This window comes from Rosa chinensis, chromosome 7, assembly GCF_002994745.2.
Source record: "Rosa chinensis cultivar Old Blush chromosome 7, RchiOBHm-V2, whole genome shotgun sequence".
In the NCBI taxonomy this organism is placed as follows: Eukaryota; Viridiplantae; Streptophyta; class Magnoliopsida; order Rosales; family Rosaceae; genus Rosa; species Rosa chinensis.
The window spans coordinates 5,879,154-5,894,999 of NC_037094.1; the positions used below are offsets into that span (position 1 = coordinate 5,879,154).

At 40.3% G+C, this 15,846-nt stretch overlaps 1 protein-coding gene across 1 annotated transcript; it reads left to right on the top strand.

Moving 5' to 3' along the window:
• The first annotated feature begins 1,267 nt into the window (after nt 1-1,267).
• LOC112178844 (protein SAR DEFICIENT 1) lies at nt 1,268-5,256 on the top strand. The gene is made up of 7 exons (XM_024317089.2): nt 1,268-1,498; nt 1,641-1,716; nt 1,853-2,414; nt 3,931-4,091; nt 4,179-4,376; nt 4,514-4,610; nt 4,701-5,256. The coding sequence occupies exons 1-7, from the start codon at nt 1,407-1,409 to the stop codon at nt 4,991-4,993; spliced, it is 1,479 nt and encodes a 492-aa protein (XP_024172857.1). The 5' UTR covers nt 1,268-1,406; the 3' UTR covers nt 4,994-5,256.
• Nucleotides 5,257-15,846: the final 10,590 nt, after the last annotated feature.

A 15,846-nucleotide genomic window follows, 5' to 3' on the forward strand; every position in this document is an offset into this window, starting at 1 on the left:
GGAAGGTGTGTAAGTTTATTTTTTTGAAGATAAATGTGACAGAAGTTGATTTTGAATTACATGATGTATGAAAATGGTAACGCAATCCTTACCTAAAATGATCCTATAACCCATCAAATACGATCAATAATTATTGATTTGGTTCGCCACTTACAAATTTAAACATGATGATATGAAAAAAAAAAAAAAAGGTATCGAAATAAATTATTACGTCTATATTTTCTTGAGAAACGAGATCATTTTTATTTGGAGAGCCAAAAGGAAGGAGCACCAAGTCGGAATTAACATACCTGAGAAACCAGATCATTTTTATTTGGTGAGCCAAACGGAAGGAGTACCAAGTCGGAATTAACATACCTTGAGACTCTATTCCTGAACCAGAGACTAGGTCGGGAAACAGAAGAAGCAGAACTATTTTCACGCGTGGGTTGGGCTGATCAGGCCCAATTTACATTTAGGTAGGACAAGCCCAAACTACGCAGACTACCAGGGTATTACGTACGGCTTTTGTTCCAATTTGTAATTCATAAAGAATTTACAAAACCAATTGGTGATTTGGACCCGATTAAATATTGAACATTAGGTACCAAACAAACTATTGAATATTCAGCCGAAGGAATTGGCCTGGATGTTTCTGCGAACTTCATCGTCTTTTTCGAATTTGCCATTGCAGTTTTGGAGAAATGGAGAGCGACCCATATTGTGCTCTCTGCTTGCGGAAAGTACCACCAAACTTCATCAACATAGTGATCTCCCTATGAAATCACTCGAATTACTTTTATGAGAAGACGATAGTATATTAAAACTGTATTTATTGATTAACTAACCTCAATAACTAGTAATTATGCCATAATAAATAAGAGCTAATCTAATTGATCAGTTCTTGGTCTTAACTTCCCATGGGGCAAGTAGTCAAATTAATTAAGTTCCAAGCCACTAATTTTGCATAGTTAAGGGTTGGTGTGTCATGGTGAGTCTCAGTTTTGAACCCACTATTTTAGGGTCCTACTTACATGTGCATATAAAATATAAGATCTTTCTGGGAAATGCATCCATTGACCAAAAAGTAGAGTCAAATCCAGAGAGGTATATACGTTCTAATTGAGACAAAAAAAAAAAAACTAAATTGACGTCAAAATCGAGTGTCAGATATAAGTCACCATGACTAGCTAAGCTAGGTTTCTCTCTCACTAGCTCTTACCTAGCTGTTTCCCTTTTCATTCCAAGAAACTTCTCCTTTCCATTACTATAATTAGCCTGTCAATTTTCCATCCTGTAAATTGAATCGATCCCTAGCTACCTTGTGTGTGGATAAAGCTACGAACTCTGATCGATATCTCTAACCCTCACTCATCTCTTTCTCTCCATCTCTCTCTCTCTCTCTGAGATCCGATTTTGATTCGAAAATGGCCGCCAAACGGTTTTTAACTGATTCAGAATCCGACCAAGATCAGCTCAATGATAATAACCGGAAGAGACCAAGACTTTCCTTCGCTTCGTATGTCTTCTTAGATCTCTAGCAGTATATTAATCCTACTGTACAAATGTTCTTTCATAAGTTCTTCCTCTTTTTTGATAATTGATTTCCCAGCAAAACCCTAAATATATAGTTCTGATTTGAATATTGCTCTATCTTACAGTGTGATTGGAGAAGTGGTTATGGTCAACTCCATGCAAAACCTTTTCTCATCCTTGGAGCCTTTGCTTAGAAGAGTGGTACTTAATCACATGCTAGCTGTTTTCAACTATTATTTTGTGCTTAAATGCTTTTTTTTTTTAATTTTTTTTTATCCCCGTTAATTACTTGAAACCCTAGCTATTTAGTTAATGCACGTTCGTGCGTTTGTTTCAGGTGAGTGAAGAGGTTGATCAAGTTCTAAGGCGGGGCTCTCGCTCTTTAACAAGGTCGCCTTCATTGAGAATCCAAGCGCTCGAGCCATCGAGCTTATATCTAGTCTTTGCCAAGAGCCCCTCTCTCCCAATTTTCACTGCAAGCAAGATATCAGACGAAGACAACAACCAAATTCAAATCCTTCTTGTGGACAAGAACAGGATCAGTGGTAGCCACCAAATGGGTTCGATCTCTTTTCCACATCCGGTCAAAGTAGAAATCGTTGTTCTGGACGGTGACTTCCCTAGTGGAGATCGGGAGAATTGGACGAGTCAGGAATTCAACAACAATGTTTTGAAGGAGAGAACCGGCAAGAGGCCGTTGCTCACCGGAGACGTGAATGTTACGGTGAGAGATGGGTGTGCGACGATCGGGGACATTGAGTTTACAGACAATTCGAGCTGGATCAGGAGCAGGAAGTTTAGGCTTGGTGCAAGGGTGGCTCCTGGGACGGGGTATCAGGGTCTGAGGATTCGGGAAGCCATGACTGATGCTTTCGTTGTCAAAGATCATCGTGGAGAGTGTAAGTATTACATCTTCATTATTTCGGTGCATATAATATGTGATTTCACTTGTACGAGGGCTTATGAATGCATGTCTAAATTTAATGCCTTGAATTTGATAATTTGGTATATTATGCATGTCCATAAGTGCTATTTTCATTGCTCACGGTTGTTTAACATACATATAAAAGCAATGAACTAGCTATATGTGCAATTATCATGAGAATTTTCCTCCAAAATTAGTTGACCTCAAGTGTTAAACATGAAGCCTGAACCTTTAGTTGATTTCTTAGTTAATATACGCTGTATCTAAGCTACAAATTAATATAGGCTATTAGCTACTCCATCTACAAATATATTTGATTTCTCTAGAAAACAAAATATAAGAAACTTATCGTCATGAGCTAGCTAGCTTAGCAATGTTGGTTATCCATATATATAGTATTGAAAACTCCTTAACTAGTATTCTTTGTCAAATATTGTAATTCAAAGCCTTTTTCTGTAGAATAACTGGAAAAAAAAAATTTATATATATATATATACAGTACGTGCTATAAGCTTAAAAATCTCTCGAAATCTTTCTCCAATCTAAATCAAAATTGTGGTGTGATGTGTAGTCAAATTGAAACACCGGTTGATTTCTACTAGGTCATCGCAAACATAATTGTTTCGTTCTAATTCTGTAAAACAATAGTTAAAATTAAATGCCACAAATATCTTAAGAATCTTATATGATCATCAAAACAAACACCCCCCCCCCCCCCCCCCCCCCCTTCCTTTATAGTTTACTGAAGTCAACATGCATACCAGAAAAGATCACGTTCACACAATGAGCAATGAGTCATACAGGCTGCGTACGTCTTAAAGTGAAGTAGAGCAATCACTGGGGCCTTGAAAGGGCATTTCCCATTTCTGCATATTAATAAACTGAACTAAACATTTCATGTTCATGCCTCGTATCAAAGGTAGAAGACAAGTGAATCAATTCAATTATATTTGAGTCAACAAAACAGCCTAGACTAGTATGAATTGTAGAAAAATATTCTTAATTAGCTTATATGGTCCAAATTAATTTGAAACAATTTGTTTGTGCATACAATGCGGTAGCCTGCATGACTTGGGTCAATGGATTTTCATGAGTCAATGGTATTGGAAACAATCCTATCATGAATATGAACAAAACTTCATTTAATAAATCCTTTATGCCTTTTCCCATTCCCCATCTGAATGTAGCTTTCTAATTACGTACCCCTTAGTCAAGTCAAATCTTTGTTCAAGTGGGTTCAAGTTGTTCTCTGTCGTTTTTGTTTTTGTTTTTTTTTTAATTTTTTTTTGTGAGAATAAGTTGTTCTTTGTCGTTGGGAATTTTGTTGTAATATGACATTAAACTCCTACATATTGCACACCTTGAATTAATAAAGTATGCGTTTGACCACTAAAATTCTATTACACGTACATGTACATTACTGATTTTTTCAACGATTGAATTTAGCGGTTGAAAACTCTAATGATAGAAATGTTTTTGGGCGCATGCAGTGTACAAGAAGCATCATCCACCAATGTTGGAAGACGAAGTTTGGCGGCTGGAGAAGATTGGGAAAGATGGAGCTTTTCACAGGAAGTTAGCTGCTGACAACATTCATACAGTTCAAGACTTCTTGAAGATGTTGGTCGTCGACCGATCGAAGCTTAAACAGGTAAAATAATCCTTTTAACACACTCTTGCAGATAGCTAGCTTAATAAAGCTACTTAATTATCCTTATTATTCTTAATCTGACTGCAGATATTAGGGGTTGGAATGTCAGAAAAGATGTGGGAAGTAACAGTGAAGCATGCAAGAACATGCGTGATGGGTAACAAAATGTACATTTTCCGGGGTCCTCATTTCGAGCTCCTCTTATCTCCAATATGTCAAGTGATGAAGGCTGTGATCAATGGGCAGACTTTTCCTGCTCGGGACCTAAGCAACTACGTTAATAGGGTACGTATGCATGAATATTATGTTCATGATCTATAAATAAATATATGCATAATCATTTATTTGTTTCGACGTACTATTTGATCCAATGTTATGATATCTATACATATCTTTGTGTTAATATTGTGGTGCTGATGCAGAACTATATTGAGAACTTGTTAAGGCAAGCGCATGCAAACTGGAATTCCTTGGAGGCGGTTGATACAATGTCGAATGAGACTGCCTTACTTACACAAGGTATATATCATATAGTTTGTAATTGCTCATTATTACTCGATTCTCTATTCATAAATTTGCATAAACTAACTTGGGAATGTTGGATATTAGGTCATGTAGAGGATCAGCACTATCCTCAGACAATGATGGTAAGAGCATTGGATCATCAAGTTATCAATAATGGGCAGCAGCAGCAGCTAGCGGATATTAAGTGTATCAATAATGTTGGAGCTGCTGGTTATCCACAGAGCAACACCATGATGGGGTTTGAGTGCAGTGATAATTGGCAGATCAGTTCACCATACTCGTCGTTCAGCCCATTGATGGATACTGGTGTCATCAAGTGTAGCACCTCAGCAGACTCATCATCTTCAGATGGGGATTTAGGATCTCAGGGTCTCTAATCAATGCCATCTGAATTAGATTCCTCACTATCTGCATCTATATAATTTCGTCGTACATATATACACATATATGGAGCCGCTTATAGTGTAATATATAGGCCACCATGGTGATGCATGTATCAGGAAAATTAATGTACTTCGACTCTTTTTCCTTGTTCTCTTTATAAGGTAGCGGGTAGCCCTTGTAAAAATATATAGTTGTAAATTATGGGCCAACAGAATTTCAAATGCTTAGTGATGTACTTTCTAATTTCTATGGAGGGTTAATTCCCTCAAGTAATAAATTATTCAGTTTCAAAAAAAAAAAAAAATCTGGAGTAGAAGACTTGGGCCAGAAAAAAATAATTTAAAAACATAACTGGGCCACTCATTTTTAGGCACAGAAGAATTATAAAATTACACACTGCCACTCATTGTCTTTCTATCACTCCTCGAAGAGCCGACCATGATCTCGATCCGGAGAACTGGTCGGAGAAGTTATTGTCGTTGAAGGCGAAGGCGAAATCGCGTCCGTCGACGTCGTCACCTTGCCGGCGAACTCCGACTCGATCATTCTACGATCTGCTATTTCCGATGCTCACGGTGGAGGGGATGCTCATGTTTCCCGACCCGCTCTTCACATCCGATCAAGATTCACTTTCAAATTCCGGCGAAGTCTGAACTTTCTGCCTCTGAAAATTGAGCCTCGCGTCACGGATTGGGTCGGTTTGGGAGATGAGAGATAATTTTAAAGTGGAGGTCTTGGAGTCGTTTGTGATTTTGTTTCTTGTGTTTTAGATTCTTTCAGTGTATAAGAGTGTAGAGTTCTATCAAGCTTAGTTGAATTGGTGAAATTGCTGTTGGACAAACACCCATCTGGGTTTATCCAATACAGGACCCTATGAACCCTTGCTCTTGTCCTCTCAGGGTGAACTTCCTCTTATTCAGGTATCAAATACACTTGGTTTTCCTCTTAGCACACTCATGTGCATGTTCAGTGACGGCCGGTTTTGCTTTTTCAGATGTTTGTTTGGTGTGTGAATTTGGAAGAAAGAATATTTCTTCCTTGTTACGTGGTGTTTGGGAGTGAGGAACAGAAGGTGAATGTTTTTTTTTTTTTCCTTGAAACGGGTGAATGCGACCCACAATTGAATATTTCTTTCTAATAGTGCCCATTAAGGGGTGCAAGGAGTTCAGTTGTGTGATTCATATTCAATACCCAGTCAGCATGTGATGGTACAATTTGGGTGCATAATTGGAAGTTAAAATCGTACCAAGGTTTCGAGGATCATTCCACTGCGTTGCTAGTATATATAATATTGTTGCTTTGGTGGATTGATATCAAACATTTCTTTCCTGGGGCAGAAGGAAAAGAAAAAAAAGTCTTTCATTAAATTTTTATTTATCTAATTTTAAGGAGATTAGTTCCAATTTCGGCAATCAAAATGTCTATTGGGAAGCAATAAACCTCTCCGGTCTCATACGAGATCTCCGATAACCTCTTTGGAGACTTCTGGCTAGATTTCATAAACCTCTATTGCCCCCAAATAGCCCCCAATAAAGGTGGGGGGGCAATAAACCTTTATTGCCCCTCAATAGAGATTTATTGGGGGGCGCAATAAACTTTTTCGGTGACCTATGGGATTTCTGACAACCTCTTTAGGGACCTCTGGCGAGGTTTTTAGAGAAGTCTGGTGGGCGGTAGCAGGCGACCTGATTTCGACAGCCGATGATTGGAATTCGGAGATCGTTGGATTGTGACCGGAGTCCCACGGCTGGTGACGGGACTCCGGCGAAGTCTCTTATGGCTTCTCTCTCTCTCTTTATATATATATATATATATATATATATGTATATATGTATGTATGTAACAAATGAGTAATGGTAAAATAGTCTCAAAAATAAAAAACTTAATTGAGTATTAGGAAAGACCTTATTAGAGTCTTATGGTTAATGGACAAAAACCCTATAAAATATATAACGAAATCTAAATTCCGGAATACTCAAGCGGTTTTCATTACAATTTCAAGCAATGAAATGAAGAGTTATAATTCACCAGACAAAATAAGTAGAAGATGTACCATAGTTAGTTGATGCATCCACAACATAATTTCCTTCACAATATATATGAGATGGAAATACATTTAGGAATATGAATAGATAATTATTTAATTAGTCCCGAAGTTACCAAGGCACCAAAGAAAGAGACAGAAGAAGGTATAGATTAAAGAATAAGAGAAGAATCAAATCTAAGCCAAACATGTTTCCAATCTCTCACCCAAAATAGTTTGTTTTAATTACCACCATTACCTCTGTCACAACCGAGCTCAGATGTCAAATTAGAAGCAAAAACACCTTGAATATGACCTTGATAATCTCGAAAAACAACCATTATACCCACCACGCATAATGTACCCTAGCAACGACATTATCAGCAGAATAAATTTTGACCACACACTTTCTCTAATAAATTCAAAAGCAATTTTGGCAGTAAGCTCTCCAGATGAGGAAGGACCGTACCAATATATTTGTAGCCGATGGGTAAGAACTAAGAAGCAATAAAAGTTATTTCCTGACCACCAAACCTCACGTGCCTCTTTCCAGCAGACAATCCTTACACGTCTCTTTGTAGCCACTGTACCTTTCCGTTCATCTTGGCCGGCAAGTTTCTTGCTGTTTCATCTGTGACGGAGCACTACCAGATCTTCACCTTCTCTGCCCTCCCAATGGGGAGTGGCGGAGAGGTTTTGAGTCCAGTGTATCACCACAAATGAATTTGGATGAACGATTAGCTCTGCGATAAATTACCTCGACGGAACCGGAATAGCCCTTGCCTCGAGGCACCAAGGAATCACAGAGCTACGCTACGAAGCTATTACCTCCCCTGAGCCACTATGGTAATGCGGCCTTTGAGGATTTTGAGATGACAAACGATGATTACATCTACTCTCACGGAAAAATTTTACCAAATGTTTCGTTCTCTAAGCGAGTGAATGATAAACTTGACCTCAAGTGGCGCTGTGCAGTAATCATCAAGCTTATGGGTAAGCCTAATTCCACAAATGTTATGAAGTTTATGGCTGATAGTTTAACAAGGAAATGGAAGTTGCAGGGCCCATGGCAGCTAATCGACCTACCTAATGACTGCTTTGTGGTCAAGTGCCAGCTTGTGGTTGACATGAATATTGCGCTCTGTGGAGGGCCTTGGATTATAGCTGGCCAAACGCTTGTTGTGCAACAATGTAAGCCTGATTTCAACCCTTTTGTGGATAAGATAACTCATAGGCTATGTGGGTTCGTATTATGGGGCTTCCTTTCCAATATTATAAGGACTTTACTATGATGAGAATTGGGAAGATGCTGGGTATTGTTGTTAAAATGGATAAACTCACTCTGAGTCAGGCTCGTGGCAAATTTGGCAGACTTTGTATTGAAATTGATTTACAAAAACCACTTTTGCCTTTTGTTGAAGTTGAAGGTATAGCTTACAATGTTGTGTATGAAGGTATATCAATGATATGTTTCAACTATGGTTGCTATGGCCATCCCAAAGCTTCATATCCACATCTCGCTCCAACAAACAATACTCCCCTCCTGAAACTTCTGGCAATACAACTAGCCAAGGGGAGGCTGTGAGAAAATCCCTTTCTGACTCTGATGGTACTGACATGGATACTAGCACTCCTAACGATTCAATCCCTGAGCCTACACCTCCTGCTACTCAGTCCTACAATGGTGGTCATGGTCCTTGGATGCTCATGTCTTATAAGAGTAAGAAGCATGGTAATCAACCTAGAAACAATGGTAAAATGCACAATACTTCTAGTTCTCGTTTTCCTTGTTGCAAGATGAGATTGGGGATGATGAAGCTAATGTTACTAATAATAACCAAAGCTCTCCTGTGGCTGCAACGTCTATAAATGCTAAAACCAGTGATCCAAAAATTGTGACTATGCGGAAGCAAGTTCAGAGAAAGATGCAGACTCGTGACTCTATTGCTGTTGAATATGTAGAAGAGCTACCTGTTTTTGAACTAGAACCTATTTCTACTACTCAGCATAAAGTCGTGAAATAAAAAAAGAAGCCCCTCAAGGACATTACTAATGGTAAAATCTGTGAGCCCCCGAAAATTTTTGTTTAATTTTTTAAGGTAATTTTTCGCCAATGAGGTTTACACAGGGTGATTTAAGTAAAGGAATTGATTTTTGGAAATTATTTTGGTATCAAGATCACGATTTGGGCCTCATAATTTAAGTTTGGGCCAGAGTCCTTTGTTTTGGGCCTAGGACGAAGTTGAGAAACAACTTAGAAAGTTTTCGACCAAAAACGAATAAAAGAAATGTTACGAGCCCAAAAACCGAACGCAATTAGCTAGGAGAGTTCCGTAATCGCAAGGGTAAAATGGGTATTTCACGGACATGGGTATAAATAGGAAAGTGGAAACCTTAAAATCCCAAAAACACTCTCTCCCTTACTCTCGGCCGCGTCCTCTCTCTCTCTCCGACCTCTCTTTCTCGCACACTCTCTCTTCTTCCCTCTGCAACCACCGGTTCCGGCCACTACCTCCTAACACTGCCTCCACCCTTCGAACCAGCACCCAAATCAGACCAAAACCCGAGCCCAGCACCTCCATGCATCTACTCTAGCCTCCACACGCGACCACCAAACCTGCGACACCACTGCCATCCTTACTCCTCTGATCTCCAGTTGCTGATTCACACCATCACTACCAGAAATTAAAGCACCAAGCCCTAGAGAGAAAAACCCAAACCATAGCCTCAAACTCTGACCACCGGAAAACGCCATGCAAGCTCGCTGGAACTCGAGGCTCTACATGCCTTCGTTCTCTAATCTCCAGCGCGAATCGAGCTAAACCACCTCCATGGTTGGAATCAGCGTCTCACGTTTTCCAATAGCCCAAACACCCGACCTCATTTTCTGACTAGAGCAGCTGCACGTGCTGCCGCTGGCGCGTCGACCATTGTAGCTCCGCCGCTCACGGTCGCTGGATCGTCTCTGTTAGGTAATTTACGTCATCTTATTCTCGGTTGAAGCCCCCAATTTGATTTAGACCCAAGAGCTCTAATTTATGTTGTTTAAATTGGCTTGTATGAGGTTTGAGGAATTCTATGCTTTGAGAGATTTTGGAAATCCTGAGCTTTGGAATATGGGAGTTTGAAGATTTGGAGAAGAAGAACTGTTGGGTCAGTTTCCATTGAAAATGGATTGAGGTAAGGGTTAGGAACTCTGTGTTGGATATGAATTTGGTTAAGAATTGGATTATTAAACTTGTCCTGCTTGCCAGGAATTCGAGTGACTGTTAGTGGGAATGCAGCTGGCTTGAATCGAATCCATGTTTGGAAAAGAAGAATGGAAAGGGACTGAGTATTTTGGAATCTGTTTGGCCGTGTACTGTTTGTACTGATCATCAAAGTTATGGTTTTATTTAGTATGCGTGATATAAATTTGGTTGTGGTACTTGAGTGATTAAAGGATTTTGTGAATTAACAGTTATGTTGGAAACTTGGCATGATTAAGTATGAATCGGCTTATTGAATAGAGGAGAATTATCTTCAGAATTAAAAGGACGAATTTGTTATCCACATCGAAATGTAAAATAAGAATGGAATCGGTGGTTTGGTCAAATGCATGAGAAAAGTGGTAAATAAGAATGGACCGGATTTTGATAAGTGAATTATTATGTGGGATGTTCAATTTAAGGTCCGTGAATAGAAATATTCTAAACCTATCATATCCCGGATTTACCGCAAAATGAAATTATTTGGGAATGGTGGTTGTTGTTATTTAATTTGCTTAAGGTTTAAAAGCTAAATGAAATGAGGTCAAACTGTTGACCGAAACTTCAACATGGAAAGAAGTGTGATCACCATATACCGAATGAGCGTTACTACATTAAGTGAATCGTTCGGGAATGATAATCGTCATTGGTTTTCTTATAGTAGTAATGCTAAACAATTTTTGGGTCAAAAGTGCTAAGTATAATCACCATATCCTAAATGATTCAAATGCTACATCATTTGGATTATTTGGGAATGGATAATAGGTTTTAACGACTAAAGGAAAATTCGATGGACTTCAAAGAAGTTAAATAAATGCTTTGGTTGCAAGGTTAATTGAGTTATAGGGTAGTCAATGTACTCATTGATTTAATTTTATTTCAAAGGACTCGAGCGTGTGCACATGGATTTGGACAAATGATCGAAAGTCAGGAACGAACCCGAATGTGGACAAGCACTCCATATCCAGGTAGGGTGAGCTGTCCCTTCCTTGTTAAAGGCTTTTCTATGTGTGGAATGCACTAGTAAAATAGTATGTTGCCTTTAAATACATTTTTGGTTGTTCATTAGTCGATGCCTCGTGATATCTATGTTTCCATAACTGATATATGCTAATTGTGAAAACCGATGGTAGACTTGTATGTTGAGATACTGTACCCCATTATATGTTTGTACTTGTGACCTGAAAGTGAACGGGACCTAGACGCGTAGATTCCTAGGGATCACATGGTGTCGATAACCGTGAACCTCCGGAAGGGGCCGTGCTCCTATGTTTGTCGAGGAAGGGTGAGTACAGACAGTGAACCAGTCATAGGAGACTCAGGGCTAGGAAATGGACACTTTCGCTACTTGTAGTCACTAGGAATACAGAGTAGTTGGCCGGTTCTCGAAGGATGACGAACCGGGTTGGTCACTGATTTGTTTTATTTTAGCCTGCAGGTAAGTATCTCGGAGCTCCAAGTTGTATGAAGCATATTGCATATGTTTTATAAAAGAAAATAAATGTTTGTGGTTGCCTCTTTTTAAAGTATTTTCCCATAAACTTGCACAATATTATGTAGTAAATATTTTCAAGTATATTATCTTTCAAACCTAGCATGGTTGGGTCGGCCCCTGCTGAGCATACGAGGATGAAAGCTCACCCCTACAATAGTGTGCAAGTTTCGAGCATGTGGTCAGGAAGCCTCCAGGGGAGGCACATGGCCAGGCTTGGCGCATTTCTCTTTAACTTTATTAAAAAAAGGTTTTGGTCCTTAATCGGACTTTGAAGTCATTTATTTATTTACTTTTTATTTGTTTCCTATTCGCTTATTTACAAAATTTCGAGAGACTCGCAACCCTGGGGCGCGTCTCTCATACCTGTATTTACTTAGTGATTTGTTGTTTTTTTTTTTTTGCAAATTGGGCTTCGATTGTAATCCCAAATCCTTTAGCCCACTTTAAATTCCGCTTTTGAAATTGTGCTGTTTGGTTGCTAGAATGATGTTTCCAAGAAAGTGTTTTGTAGACCAACAATCTAAACCCAAAAGGCCTTGCGATTTCTGGTTGATGAGTTATCGGGATGTTATTCGTGACATGTCGGTTTTTTATTGCCTCGGGGTCGCGGCGTTGTGGGACTCCCCTTTCGGGTCACCACAAAACCAGTGGGGGACATAACTGCTCTACCGTACCGCTTCTACAAGCAAGACAAGGAAAGTTCCTACTACCAACTCTAGTGATTTCAAAGTTCCCTTCCCTGGTCTTGCCTCCCTTGTTAACAATATTCCTCCTAACCCACCTGTTCCCAATAGCTCAGCTACTTTTGGTCATTGTCCCCCTGAGAATGACATCTTGGATAATACTACTAGCTGAGACTGGTTTACAGGTGATTTCTAGCAACAATGGTCAGGATTCCTCTGACAACCCCAAACATGACTCTCATGTAGCTAACAGGGATGATACTCGTGATCAATCTATTGATAACTTGTGTTAACGTTAGAATCCGAGGGGACTCTAGTTAGCTTTAGAGAGAGAGAGAGAGAGAGAGAGTGACACAAGATGTATAGTGGTTCGCCTCCGCATGAGCGGGAGACTACGTCCACTTGAAAGCTATACTAGTATGTCGAGCCTTGCGGCCTAACAAGATTACAAGAGATGTAATGAATGTGTTGAGTTGTGGGAGGAGGCATTCCTTTTATAGATGAAGGAATGCTTCTCCTTTACATTGTTTTCGATGTGGGACAAGTAAAGTTACTATTCTAGTCTATTTAACATGTAGAAAGCTATGTTATGGGGGCATCTTGGCAAGGGCGGAAAGGTGGCTTCTCGGTGGCGGATTTGCGACTTCCGGATACCGCCGCGTAGCCTGAACATAGGGCTACACGATGCATGTCTCGGTTGGGCCTCACCATGTCTCGTGGATGTCCCAAAGTGGGTGTTAATTATGCTTGGTGAGATAGCAAACTAGTCATGCTAGTAGAGGTATCTACAAGTCCCCGAAGTCCGCAAGCAAGAGGAGCTTCTTGGTTGGGGAGTTATACACATGATGTCACCAAGCATAAGAAACCGGGCGGTACGGAGCCCCTACAAGTCCCCGAGCTCCGTAAGCAAGAAGGGACTCTTTTAACCTACACAATGAAAAAAACGCGCATATGTAGAATGCTTGTTGTATTGGTTATCGCTCGTATTAATGGAATGCGAAAAGAATTCGATTTGTAGCGAATACCAAATGGTAGAAAAACTCAATATTCCATTAATGTGTATGAACATGTAAAATATTGGTAGTTGTATATGTGGATCTTATGGCCATATAACACGCACAATAGATAGTGGCAAGTGTAATGGGTGTCCATATAAATTTGTGGGAGTAGTCCCGGTGACATCGTATGAAGCGTTTGTGAACTTGGGGCTTAAGTAAAGCATGTTGGACATGATCGAGCAAGTTGGGTTGTTCGAGCAAGTTGGGTGTAGTTGAGTGTGTAGGCGTTGTGCGAGCATGCGAGGCGTGGCCCAAGCGCAAGTCGTGGCCATACTCGATACCCAAGCGAGTCGAAACCCGAACAAGTCATTTATCCGAGCATGTTTAATTAAGTCATAAGTGTTACAAGCTTCTAGATGCATGTCACAAGTAATTGAATTTAAGCATGTATGTGTGTAGCATGTACTTGTAGTAAAGTTGCTAATAACATTTTATAGGCATGCTTAAGGGTTATAGAGACATGTATAGTCATGGCATCGGCGGTAGCTCAAATTGTAAGAGCGTAAAGATAAGAGGAAGGCACTTATCTTATGCCGATTTGAGGTTCATTGTTTGTGGCGGATAAAGTACTCCGATAATGTCCGTCGAATCGTAGTTGCGGTCGAATGCTTGAAAGAAATAGTTGAATTTCCTTAAGCCAAAATAGATGATTAATATGTGGATTTGTAAAATCAATATAGATAATTTGCATATGTACTTTTGATAAAATTGTAAGCAAAGTGTATACACAAATTCATAATTGATGACAAATAACTTGCATACATACATATCTATTTTGAATGTTGAATTTGCAGGAAATATACAAACTCTTATTATATGTGATGGTAATTGAAACATGGCCGTGATGGCAGCATTTACATGTAAATGTATATGGCCGAAGCGACAAAAATTATCTTGACAGAATCATGCAATAGGCTAAACATATGTGTATATAAGTTGGTGCCCACAATTGATATGGTCAGAAGCATGAGATTTCAATGGCTCCTGGGCGGTGGGGGCACACATATATCATGAAGTTGATTAGGTATTTGAGATTATAGAATTGATGAATGTATATATGTGGAGTAGAGATGGCTATATACACCACCTGTCAGCAAGCAATTAAACATATGTGTAAGCAAGTAACTAAGCAAACAATGTGGCTAGCGGACATTGTGTAGGTTATGTACGTAGCTATGCATGCCAAGGTGAGATGCATGCTTGTAGGGGTGGGCACGTGTGTTAGGTGCTCAAGTTATACCATAGCACGTGGTGACTTATGCATATAAACCAATAAGAAACCAGTCAGAGCTAAGGGGAGCTTATCTTTGGACTGGATATTTGCGTAGGTAATTGAGGGCCGATCAATCAATTGCGAAGACCTCAAAGTTCATTTTGATCAACTGGAACTGCAGTGGTCGCCGAAGAGTGGGCGATGAGTGAAGTGTGCTCTAAGTTGAGCGTGTTCGGCGGAGGTTTTGAGTTCGGCGGAGCTCGAAGCTCAGCGGAGGCCTGATGCTCAGGGAGGTGCTGCTCAGCGGAGGTTTTCCGTAGCGGGGCGGAGCTGCGTCTGCAGCGGACCGAGTTCGAAGTCCGGCGGAGCGGCACTTTGATTTCGGCGGAGCGGAGCTCCAAGTTCAGCGGAGCAGGGCTACGCGGAACTGGCTAGCGGAGGAAGGAGAACCCAGCGAAGAAGAAGATGGGTGTCCAGAAAAAATGTCTGGGTGCCCAGAGAAATTTTTGCCGCCCAGTTTTTTTTTTTTTTTTTTTTTAAGGTTCAGCGTTGACTAACCTTGGTCAGCGTTGACCAAACGTTGACCGGCCCTGATGGGCGTTGACCGCTTCCGCCGGGCGTTGACCAGCCATGTTGGGCGTTGACCGCTTCCGCCGGGCGTTGACCGACCATGTTGGGCGTTGACCGCTTCCGCCGGGCGTTGACCGACCCCTATTTGATGTTGAATGAGCGTTGACTCGATACTTTCGGGTCGAAGTTCGTGGTAGGTGACGAAGCCTTTGCGTGTCGGCTTCCCACAGACGGCGCCAATGTTAACGTTAGAATCCGAGGGGACTCTAGTTAGCTTTAGAGAGAGAGAGAGAGAGAGTGACACAAGATGTATAGTGGTTCGCCTCCGCATGAGCGGGAGACTACGTCCACTTGAAAGCTATACTAGTATGTCGAGCCTTGCGGCCTAACAAGATTACAAGAGATGTAATGAATGTGTTGAGTTGTGGGAGGAGGCATTCCTTTTATAGATGAAGGAATGCTAGTATAGCTTTCAAGTGGACGTAATGAATGTGTTGACCCTATTTCTATGAAATCAATTGCTGTTGATTTTTTCAAAAATCACTTCTCTGTTCCG